The sequence below is a fragment of the Tyto alba genome, unplaced genomic scaffold (assembly GCF_018691265.1).
Source record: "Tyto alba isolate M040663 unplaced genomic scaffold, T.alba_DEE_v4.0 Super-Scaffold_38, whole genome shotgun sequence".
Taxonomy (NCBI): Eukaryota; Metazoa; Chordata; class Aves; order Strigiformes; family Tytonidae; genus Tyto; species Tyto alba.
In genome coordinates, this window is record NW_024881313.1 from 23,927,598 (window position 1) to 23,939,844 (window position 12,247).

At 40.5% G+C, this 12,247-nt stretch overlaps 1 protein-coding gene across 3 annotated transcripts in view; it reads right to left on the reverse strand.

The window, feature by feature from the left end:
• Positions 1-349: 349 nt before the first annotated feature.
• MKX (mohawk homeobox) overlaps positions 350-12,247 on the reverse strand; it is a 46,231-nt gene continuing 34,333 nt past the window's right edge. For 2 of the 3 annotated variants that reach the window (XM_042802270.1, XM_042802269.1), the window contains 2 exons: positions 1,324-1,357; positions 350-1,192 (listed from right to left, as the gene is read on the reverse strand). In XM_042802270.1, coding sequence (XP_042658204.1) covers positions 1,006-1,192; positions 1,324-1,357 — 221 coding nt within the window. In that variant the 3' untranslated portion in view covers positions 350-1,005. The remainder of the gene's footprint in view (positions 1,193-1,323; positions 1,358-12,247) is intronic. The other variant, XM_042802271.1, reaches the window with a different exon arrangement.

The window sequence follows — 12,247 nt, forward strand, 5'->3', positions numbered from 1 at the left end:
CACTGAAATGTGAACTGTCAATCAACTGTCCTCATTTATGCAGTACCTACAAAATAAAAATGTTTAAACCACATTAAAGTAGTAAGTTCCATCACGGAAACTTTTTTGAGCTCCATTCCAAATAATGCATGGCACACAGATTCAGTTTTGTACGAGAAGAAATCAATTTTACTTCTACCAAAACTTCAGTAAGTCACTAGCAAAACTTTAAAATTATAGAAATTCAACTTGAATTTACAGCTAGTCTGGCTAGAACCTTCTCAACTAGAAATCTTTAGTGAGCAACATAGCCGGGAGCATATGTATAAGTTCAAAATAATCTAAACAATTAACTTATTTCCTAAATTTGTGTGTTCTAGAGTATTGCACTTTTCAAAGGAATGATTTTGGTATTTTAATATACTGCATATACAGGTAAGAAACATGCATAACAACCTCATCGTCACTTTGACAAAACATACTGTACATTTTTCATAACACTGTTGATTAAAAAGAGAGAAAATGATGTAACAATTTCATTAAGACTTGTCAATTTGGACAAGTCAGATAAGCACAAGTCTCCAGGGCCTCCAGCAGTAATGTGTTTAGCCCTAGGCTGCTTAAGCCCACTTGGAATAATATACAAAGTTTAAGCATTATGGCATTGTCATTTTGAGGCATAATACTGTTGTACTATGCCCACGTTATAGCTTATTTTTTGAAAGCAAGGCACTTACTGTAATAGCAATGCAAACATCTTATGCGCACTTTGATTAACATAAAATAAGTTAATGTTTTGATAAAAACAGGTTTTTTTATAATTTACATGCCTTTTATAGAAGCAATTGAACATTTCATTTAATACAATGAAAACGTCTGAGTCAAAAGAAACATTATTTTTTTAAACCGACCATACTGTAAAAGGGGGCCTATTTTCTACATTTGCCTCATATCTGTGAATCTGATTTTGCTGAAAACCAATCCTGCGAGGAAAATGTCCGTTTGACAGAAAAAAGGACCCATCTATTAAAACTGCTGAACTAATGGCACTTTAACAGTCTTTACTTCTGATATATGTGATGATTTCTGAATGATGCAGCTGGTAGTTCCCTGCAGTTTATCCTTCCCCTGGGCAAGGTTCGTTAGGGCCATAGCTGCGTTGATCTCCTTCCAGTATGTTTCATCTTTGCTGGTTCCTTTTCTGTTAGCTGCGCTAGATTCAAGCAATAACAAATATTTACATGTACAGCTTATTTAGCTATGTGATGTCAGGAAAACTGTTACATATTATTAATATTATTATTATTACTATTATTTTGGAAAACTGCGAAGTCCCTTACTCACCTTTCACACTTATTTGGTCCATTCTCCAGAGTTTCTGAAAACAAAGAAAAACATGTCAATTTCCTTTTCATAGTTTTTAAAACAAGGAAGTTCATGGAATAGGCATATGGAAAAATAACCCAAGATTAATTCCAAAATTGATACTAGATTTCCAAATAAAACCTTTGTTTCGACACATATAAAGGGCCAGCTTCATGCAAACATCTGCCTGGAGAAATCTACACTGAGCTTGAAGCAGGGCACATGTTAAAAAATAATGCAGTAGGGAGGTTCCCCAGACATGACCTTAGAGAAATAGGCTTTGGTGAGGCAGACCTTCACTGTGCCTCACCAGAATCGCACTGGCAGAACTGGTGCTGAACCCTGCCCAGCGCATCCCACACCAGTCTATGTCTGAAAAAAGTTATCTTGGCAATAGTGAGAATAAAGCTAGTCTTGGAGGTTCACCTACATTTTGCAGAGTGATACAGATAGTTTTTCAAACCATAAATCCCAAGAACACAAGGAATTGCAAAACCTAAAAATAAAAATCAGCTTCATTGCCCTTCAGTGAATGCCTTCTTGTATGCACTAAAAATAGGACTTTCACCCATGCACACATGATGTGTGTGGTTTTTAATGTGCTCCTTGCCCAGGCTGCAACTTAGTCACAGGGGCAGGCTGAGAAGGACACAAGTAACAAACACACTTGGTTAACATCCTTCAAAGATGAAATTGCATCACAGCCATAAGCTACACTTTCCCATCAAGAGTCACATTTGTTCATTCATTAAGTCCTCACACTGCAGAGAAGCCAGAAATAATCACCAAGCAAAAATGTATAAGCTTTATTCAGTGGGTTTGCTATCCTGACACAGAAACACATGATAGAGGAACGAGAAGCTGATACCTAACTGCAACACCTATGGAGAATGAATCAAACAAAAGAAACAACAACAGCATGAGCACTAATGGCTACAAGACCCAAAAAGCCCCTAAACGCAGCATAAATCTCATAAAGTAATGCACCTCTTTATGAGGCTAGATTCCCAAATAAAAAATCAACCTTATTGCTAGATTTCCATCAGATTGTTAATTAAAAGTTGATCTTCTCTTTAAACAGAGCTTCCAGTGGAATAAGTCTCAAAGCACATTGCAATCCTTGGTAGCTCTCCATTTAGGAGTGACTTTTCCCACCACCGACCAGCAGCCTGTTTTCTCATACATACAACTCAGCCCAGCTGCACTCCCCAGCACTTGGAGGCAACGACTAAAGAGCTGTCTCACCAAAGAAATGCAGGGAGAACAGCTGTAATTTCAGAGGTCAGATGTTTGCCAGGCTATTTGATTTAGCAGGCCTCCATCCTTTTGCAAAACAGCTTTATAAATAAATGTCCACAAGTGATCAAGGTTCACATTTTGTTCCAAACGAGCACATCTTAAATCAGTATCTCTTAAGCTCTCCTAGATCAATGACTGAATGGGATTCAAGAGGGGGAAGTTCAATCTATACAGAGAAGAGAGAACCAAGGAAAAAAGAAACATTTGATCCAGAGGGAGGTACCGAATGACACCCAAAGTCTCCTTCTTCATGCTGTACTTGGCTACAAATAATTTTTCAGCCCTGCTTCTTTTTTTTTTTTTTTTTTTTTTTTTTTTTTTAAATAGATACAATTTTAAAGAGGCGGTTTAGGACTGAATAGGTCAGAAGGTATAGAAATGGAAATGGCAAGTAATAGAGAACATCATTGCCAGAGCAAACCTGGATATAAATACACCTCTCTCAAGCATCTGTCAGTTTCTTTTGCTCTTGGAAAATATTTCCTATGAACAAAAAAATTGCTTGTACAAACTTCTGAGGAAAGTAGGTGTGAATGGTGACACACATTCCAATTCCAGCGTTTATTTGAAGGAGCATTTGCAAATATTTTTTACTGGTGTTTAGCCAGCTCTAAAAGAAAGCAGTTTGCCCATGGTATATAAAAGCAATAGTAAAGCTAAAAAATAAAATCTAGGAGCAGAGAGCTATCCATTCTTTACCTTTGCTGAAGATTTTTCCTGAATTACAAGTCTTTTTTTATTCCTTTCAGGTTTTATGTTTTTTTCAAGCAAATAATTTATGTCAAAGAAACTTGAAACTGGGTTACAATAAAACCATCACTGATAATTTGCAAAGCTCCTGCTAATAATTGCTGTAAAAGCATGTTAGTACAATGAAGTCTGAAAATCCATCATTTCAAAGCACAGGCCTCCTTTTTCTTGCCAAAAATCCTTTTCTGCTATACCAAACCTCTGACAGCATATCCCAGTTTGCATTACCATAGCATCCAAGCAGCTGTCTGAACAGCCCTTAGTGAATGAAATAAGGATTGCCATCACTTTTTGGATGGGGATGAACACATCGAGAAAGACAAAGACCATTCCCCATGCTCTCCTTGACATCTTGCTGGTTAAACCAACTCGATTCAACTCAAAAGGAAGAGTAGAGTTCACCTCACTTGCCACAAACCTGCCATCTAAGTCATGTATCTTTATCCAGGCTAGTTGTCCAGACTTCATTCACAAACAGCAGAGATGTCCTCCAAGAAGAGGTTTCAGCCCACCTATTTAACACCACAGCCCAACATCCCTGAGTGTTGCTGCAAAACTTGACTGCGGAGCCCTCTTCCATGGCCACCTCCTCCCACTGCTTCCCTTTGGTCAGCATTATCATCCGTATGCTGTGATCTGGAAGAAGGGTGGACCATATCTCTCCTTTGGAGATTAAACTGTTGGCGTAACTACAGCCTTAACTGCTTAGCTCAGTTCAGAAGAAACACAGTCTGGCCATGTCTGCCTTTTTACTGACAAGAGAGGAAACACAGATAACAAGATTTTATCAAATTAAAAGAAAAAAAAAGTGAACCTTGCCCAACATTTTGCTTTTTCTTCATCTTTTGTGATCTACCTGCTCTACACCCAACTAATAAATAGAGCTTTTGATAATTAAAGCTTTTTATATTTGACATATCCACACAACAACTGCAAAGTATGTTTCAATGGTAAAAGCAACATTTTGGTGAGAGTGTTTCATGAATATAATTGAAGAACAGCATTCTCAATATGTAAAGTGTTTGGTTTCTTGGCTTTTGCACAACATGTTCCTAGATTTCTTCTCTGAGGCAATGAGGAAATGGTACTGGGACTGGGTAGTATCTCTGGAAATGGTGACGGAAAGAATGGAAAAATGATGCAGCATACCGATTCTCACCAAGTAGTCTCATCTAAAGACTCACCCTAGAGCAAGTGCTGATGGGAAGGCCTCGAGCTTCACTCATGAGCCCTCTCTCACTACCTGAGAGGCAGCACTTTATACAAGGTACCAAGGATGCACCATAGCTGCCCTCTCCAAGTGCTGTGGTTGCCTTTAATCTAACACACCTCAGGCAGCACCCACGTCTGATCTCTCCTGAAAAAGTGTGGTCCTCTCACTAGTTGGATTAAGGCAGGCTGTCACACAAATTTCAACCCCTACAGACTTCTCAAGCTTAGATCAATGTGTCAAGTGACTCCAGAGAAAGACAATGCTGATGCGTTATTATATTCCATGCAGTTCCCAAGACATTTGATAGGGAATATACTGAAGTTTATCAACAGCATACCACTGACCAGGACAAATAACTTTCCTAAACAAACTACAGTTGTGCTCAATAGCTTATTTATTAACTGAAACACAAAAAGAAGCTGCTGCTGAAGGCGGTTTATTCTGTCTCAGAAAGCAATGTGCTTCTTGTGAAAGGATGTTGGTAGGCTTTCAGCACAAATTGAGATCCTATAGTAAGTCTATTTAATATTAAACATCAGAAACATTTTTTGTTACAAGGTTGGAAATCACAGTGGTCATGTGCTCTACAACTGGAAAGTTTTAAACACTATGAAAATGGAAAGTGAATCATTTATAATTAGGGATTGTCATTTATACCTCACTTTCTGGTGCTTCATTCTGCTCCCAGTTGCAAGCATCCAGAGAATCAGCTTTTGCCTGGCCAGGAATGTCTCATTCTGCTCTCACCATCTGCCCAAAGAAACCAGCAAGGCGGGATATTTGTTCCCTCTTGTTTATAATAGGAAGTCACTATAAATCACTTACCAATGGAATCCTGTATACCTTTCCATTAGTATGAGTTTTCAGTATACAGTTTACTGTAGCACACAGTGCCAAGGGTGTAGTCAGTAGACAATACCAGCTTTGTGATACAGTATGGTATTTTTCAGGACTCACATAATTATTAATAATATATGTAGCATATATGTATCTTTTTTTTCACCACGAAATTTCTTCATAAATATTCACTGGCTGATCCTGACAGCTCTCTTGCAAGGTAGCCTGCAGTCCCATTTTAGCAGAGATGGAAATGAGTCTCAGAAGTCCAAAGACAACATGCCTAGGCAATACTATGACCATTTCAAAAGCATTTAAGAGCAGAATTTTCCAGGATTTCTCCTATATTTAAAATGTTTTCTTTTGTCCTTCTGCTATCAGAAAGGCCCACCCAAAGAAAATAAACTCCAGGGTTCTTGCAGGCAAACCATCCTTCAGCTGCACAGTATCATCACTTACCTCCAGTACACTGTCATTACACCTGACTGTTGTCAAAATAAGAAACAAATAATTCACAAGAAGATACACATCTAAGTACATACACAGTGTCCTTTTACATACTTCATCCAGTATTAGAGAAGAAAGCCAGAGTATAAATACTGTAGCACATATGCCTAACTCCAACTTACAATATACAAAGGCTCTCTGGCTACGTGGTGCTTTCAGCACGTTCAAATATTTCAGAACAATTCAGACCCATACCATTCGCTGAATCCAGACTAATAACTTATATATTTGGATGACTTCAGAGGTGTGCTAAATAATGTTAATTATGGTTACGTTTTATTCTTTGGATCTAAGAATTCTGACTTAAGAATATCACACGTGTGTGGTGATGAACTGACTTCTCCTAAAAGCCCTGCTGGGAACAGCAAAGGAAAGACCAACCACTTACGTAGGACCAAGAAGCATCTATGTTGCTCCCCCACTTGGTGTTATATACAGCTCAAGCTGAACCGCAACAACTGGCTTAAAACCCTGCTTTGTGTTATCAGGTAACACTGACAAAGAAAAGATGGCTTGAAACCAACAGGGGAAAGAACGTGTGAATGAGGGAACGAGACAGAGAGGAAAGGGTACAGAACATTATGTAGTGGGGAAAAAATGGACATGGAAGTAAAGACACAATAGGTCAGTCCCACATGGCCATCATATTTCTTGAAGCTACTTAAACGTGTACAGATTCCTGACGAATTACACACCTTCTATTCTAGCTCAAAACTAAGGGAAAAAAAGAACTGCTGGCCCCAAATGGTGAACACCATAAAATATTTGTTGGTTCAATAAAAGGTCCTGTATAACTTATCTTCATTTTAAAATTGGCAATGTTATTCAGCTGTTTCTCTTGCTGCCTCTCCTTAACTTTCTTTTGTTGGTTTTGGAGACTCTGGCTTAACATGTGTTGACCAGCATTTTCAAAACAAAAAAGGAGAGGAAAATGAGGGAGGAACAGGAAATACATTGGGGCAGCTGCATGAAAAATGCAGTTTACATGTGTGAGTAAATTAGTGTTAAGATGAGGTATTTCTGTAGGTCACATGCACACCTTGATGCTAGCATTTTCCAAACCGCAATTTCAGGGAATACACGACTTTCACATCTCTGGTTCTCCAAGAACAAAACTGGGTTAACTGGCCTTAATATTTCTATATTCTTCTGCATTGACACAGCTCCCTTCCTCCCAAAAGATCCCAAAGTATACCATGAATCACACATCACTAATGTTCACTCACATATTGGGAGGGAAGGTGGCTTAGTGCAGGCTGCCCAGCAGTGCAAAGGAGGGGAAATTGTAGCCCGAAGCACCAGGCCAGGCCCTTTCCTCTTACAAGAAATGTCATTTAATCTTGTTGCAGACTTTAGCATCTTCTGAAAAACCCCAGCAGAGCAAACCTCAGCTCCTCTAGCTTGAATTGGAGGAAGCAGGTGTTGGCCTTCCCATGCTTACACTTGCAGGACTCCCATTTTGAGCCTAATGTGAACAGACGAATGAGTTTCTGATCATTGACACTGCTCAGCCAGTGACCCACATACCAAAGGCTTTCTACGCATAGACAGGACTCATCCGATCCAGCACAGAAACTCTTAAAACTCTTTTCCTTTTGCATCATCCTCTCAGGTTTCCTCAGGGACATGAGATCTATTAAGGATGAATTATGGAGAAGTGCAGACAGGAAAGCTCATGCTGGAAGAGACTCCAAACCACAGAGTCTCCTACAGAAATGTTCCCCAAACTCACCCCAGCGGCTGACCTCCTGCAGACCCCAGGACACCTCCATATGGGATTCGCTCAGTGTTGGCCCTCATGAAGCCACTCCTGCGCAGAGCAGGTCCTGGCCTGGGCAGGTCTGTGTGAAACCACCTGGTTGGGGCTGGCAGTGCTTGTGCAGCAGAGCCTCTTGGTGGAGGGATGAAAGTCCCCACCGGAGTTTCAGATGACCTGTGGCTGCGGACATGGCGAGGCAGCGTGACCTGGGAGTGCGCATGATACCAATCACAGCTGGTCTGATCTCAGGGGGCTACCAGATTTCTACTGACAAAGATTTATTACCATGTCCTTTTGTTGGGTGGGAGGAGGAAAGCTGTCAGAAACTTGCAGGAACGAGCTCTGGGCCCAGGCTCTAGAGAAAACTCCTTTTCAGCAAAGCTTTCATTCACCACTGCTCGCTCTTTCTTCCAGGAGGAGGTTATAGAGCAGCCTGTAATGAAGTCACCCCCAAACCCCGTTACCTCACTCCTTTGGCTTCACAGTGACACCAAGTATAACAACTGACCTGTCATCAGCTGTTATGTCCTTTCAGATGAACAAACTGCATGATGACAATTTATGTTCACAGTGACAGCTACAGTGAATATTTTTCCCTGTTCTTATGGTGTTTTTTTTCCAGGAACAGCTTTAGCCCTGGTCTGACCTCTTGCATTAAGACCGATAGGTTGGGTCTCGCCAATGTTGGAAATAGACTTTTCCCATCATCCCTCAGATGAAGCCTTTTGAGGGAAATCTTTCTCTGAAATTTGTTTCTTACACCAAAACATCAGGTATAAGCTTTGACTGTGAGGGAATGGTACCACTAAAGTTTTTTTCCTGAATACCTGGGAACTTGAAGACTTTTCTTCCCTGTGCAGCCTGAAGTCTGCTGAAGTGGGAGTAGGCATCTAGTTACATTTTAATAGATGTGATTTTTTTTAAAATGAGTGTACATGCCCACAGAGACTGGGATAGGTGTATTTTATAAACCATAAAAGAGAACTGAGTTTGCAAGTCTATATTAACGTTTGCATTAATAAGTGCACTGAAAGCCTCACATAATAGTAGGCATGGTGCAAATGGTCTTACAGTCTTGGGCTATGCACCTGCATGTAAGAATTTATGAGTTAGTAAACTAGATACAAACCTGGTGTAAATCAACTCATTGTTAGAACTGTCACGGCTGGCTCTAAATTTCCCATGGCCAGTGACAGTGTGTTCTCCTTGGTGAGATGCAGGGCACGGTGAGACTTGTTTTCTTAGCCGGACTTTAGTAGAGCTTATAATGGGAGTTGGGGCTCGGTAGTGTTGGAGGCAAACTATTAACGAACTGATGGTTATATGGTATTATTTCCTTTTCAAGTTTGCTGCAAAGCTGACTGAAATCAAATCTTTCCTTGTTGAATTGTTATGTAATTAATAGTGTAATGTTGTCAGATTCCTTGGTGATAGTCTCCCACATGCATTTCATAATGGATAAACAAATATCTGACCTAGGCTTCATTTTTTTGGGTGTTATTTAGAAAGGGATTTCGAGCAGGTGCTGTGCTGACTGGAAGGATGAAATAGTTAGCCCTCCTACTACAAACTGCTATGGGTTAACAATGAAAACCAAGTTAGGCAGCAGGGAAGGGGGAGAGTGAAATAAAGAAAAGAGAAGAAAGGGGAAGAGGAAGAAAAAAAATAGAAATAAAGGAAAGGGTATGAGAGGTGTTAAAAGAAAGGAAATGAAAAAATGGCAAATGAAGATTCATTAGAAAAACAATGAGTAAGGGGTATGAATGGAGAAAACATACCACTGTGTTAATTTTCTTTATTTTTAATATAAAAATATCCTCTTCCCACCCAGGAATCTCGCTGTTGTGCAGGCAGGCACGTTCAGCCTTTCATTCTGGATCTAAAAAGTTTAATTGGGAGCTCTTAAAGCCTAAAATAAGGCTTTAAAAGTAAAAAGCTGAAGTCAAATGCAGCCAGGGTAAGCACTATTACACTCCAGCCCGATTGTTTTTCATTAAAAAAGCAGGGTGAAAGGGAGGGTTTCAAAGCCATATTTCAACCCTATGCTGACACTACAGCAGTAAAATCTGATTTTGTTATGCTAGTTGGCTGTGGGTTTGGGAGCAGACCCTACATATGCGGTGTAATGTTATGATATGAATGCATGCACACAGGATATTTTCAGAAGCCTCCTGCAGAATTCGGAGAAACGTGCCCCCCGTTCCTGCGGCCCCGCTTGCAGGAGCCAGCTCCTCTCCTGCCCCTGGGAGCCAAGCAGGCTCAGACATGGCATATGCTGCACAAAGGCAATTTAAATTACAAGGTGCTGTATTTTCAAGCAAGTGGAGGAACTTCTAAGTGAATGCCAGAACTGATTTCCAGGGTGTGTTTAGCCAGCAGCACGGAGTAAAGAATGAGTAAGTCTGTCAGAGAGAGGAAATTCACTGTTTCTTTCATTTGCCTGCAAGATAAAGAAGGGACTGACAAATATGATCTTTTCAAATACAGTTACTTCCATTCACTGTATCGGGTACAGAAATGTGCACAATATTTATGTCCAAATACTAAACCCCAGGTACCTAAGTTATGTCCCAAACTTACTGCACTCTGTGCAATCACAAGCATAAAGATTGAAGCAGTTTGTGTGGAAGTACACAAGCACACACAGGGCTCCATCAGCCATAAAAATGGCTGTAAGCTGCATATGAACCTCATGGTAACCCCAGACAACTGCTGCACAATGGATCCTACAAATCACGGCATTACATGTGAAATTTTAAAAATTACTTCTCTCTAAAAATAGATACAGATATATTCACATATATGCATATCTGTATCCTCTTCTATGTTATGTGTGAATAAAAATGGGAATGCCTAAGCAGTTTGCCTTCCCACTAAGCATACTGTGAGATACAGCAGTATGATCACATAGGGTATTTTCTGTGGTCACTGCCCCACCCTGAGGTGCAGGATGGACCTGCTCTGGGGCCAAACCTGGAGCAGTAGGTGAGACCTTTCCCCGCACAACCTCAGTGTCATGGCACAGCAGCTCCAAGGCTGCTGCAGGTGGGGAAAGCAAGAAGATAAAAGATACTCAGATGGATTTAACAACACCAGGTAAATCATGTTAGTGACAGACAGTCTCTCTGCTTGTGCTACAAGTTTGTGTGGGGCTCAATAAGTTATTCTAACTGACCTTTTCACAGATGCCACGATATATTCCCCAGTCTCTGGACTCCAACTTGGGAGCCTAGGCTCTCATCTTCAGCAGTGCTGAGCGCTCACAGGTGCAAATGAAGTCAACAAGAGCTGTGCTTTGAGTGTATATAGTCACGAAATGATGAGCATCCACAAGATATTAGGTATCTAAAATGACTTCAAATTGTAATTGTTTGGTGCCTCGGTTCCCCATTCGTAAAATCCTACAGACGTCTCATGAAAACAACTTCATTAAAGTTTGCAAAAGACCAGATGGAACGTATCATATGACACTGAACAGCACATCATGAAATTAATCATCCTGTCCTCAGAGATGCTCAGCTGTGTTCACATTAGTGATTTGCTTGTAGAGAAGTGGAAATGAGCACCCAGTGAGGATGTGAGCTGGGTTTTAAAGCTTCTTTCAAATTGGGCCAGCTCACATATATCAGAAAAGTAACTCTTTCCTCATCTAGCTAGAAATGTGATGGGAACCCTTTTATTCAGCAATCTGAGGAATTAGAGGAACCTACCCAGAAAGCTGTAGTCACACACCTCCCTAACTATATGCAGAATAAGCAGCAGAAAGAAACACTGCTGAGTGAGCTACAGGGGTAATAGTAGCCTGTGGATTATTCTCACCTCCAATTGCACAATAATTATTTTGATGTTTGATTGCATTATTTCTGAATCAAATTTTTAGTTCTGCTACCTTTGCCTTCCCTTGTGAAGCTACTGCAGCCTTCATGCTCCTGCTCACCACAACTTGCACTGTTATTATTTCCATTACAGGGTTTCTTTCCAAACCTAAATATTCCCAGACACCTTCCGAACAGGCCCTCAGAGATTCTAGTAAACTGGGAGGTATCTCAAGAAGGGCTGTGTTTTCAGTCTTCCTATTCACCAAGCAAGAGGCAGCATAGCAAACCAGGCAAAAGGGAGAAGGCTCTTGGAGCACAAGATTCGTGTGCCCAGAATTATTCAGGAAGATGTACCTATTTGCCAAGAGGTTCTGAAGAAGCAGAAACACCTCTTTCTTCTCCAAACATCATCTTGTATTTAAAATGGTTTGAGTCCTGGCACAGTGCAATTTCAATGACTCCGCAGGAGATTCGTACTTAGAAGAGCTCAAAGACCATCCTGGCTATCATGGAGATTGGTGCAGTGTAATAAATCAGCCAAACCAAGCTTGAATCCTCAAGGAGCAGCAAAACCATAACACTGCAGATGCTCACTAATTGAAAGTTGTAAGAGACCTTCACAGTGGAATCTTTGCGTAAGACTGATGAGGCTCTTGCACTGCAAAGGAGCATGTGTGGGAGGTCCTGAAACAGTAGTAGGCCAGTATTTAACATTGCAAA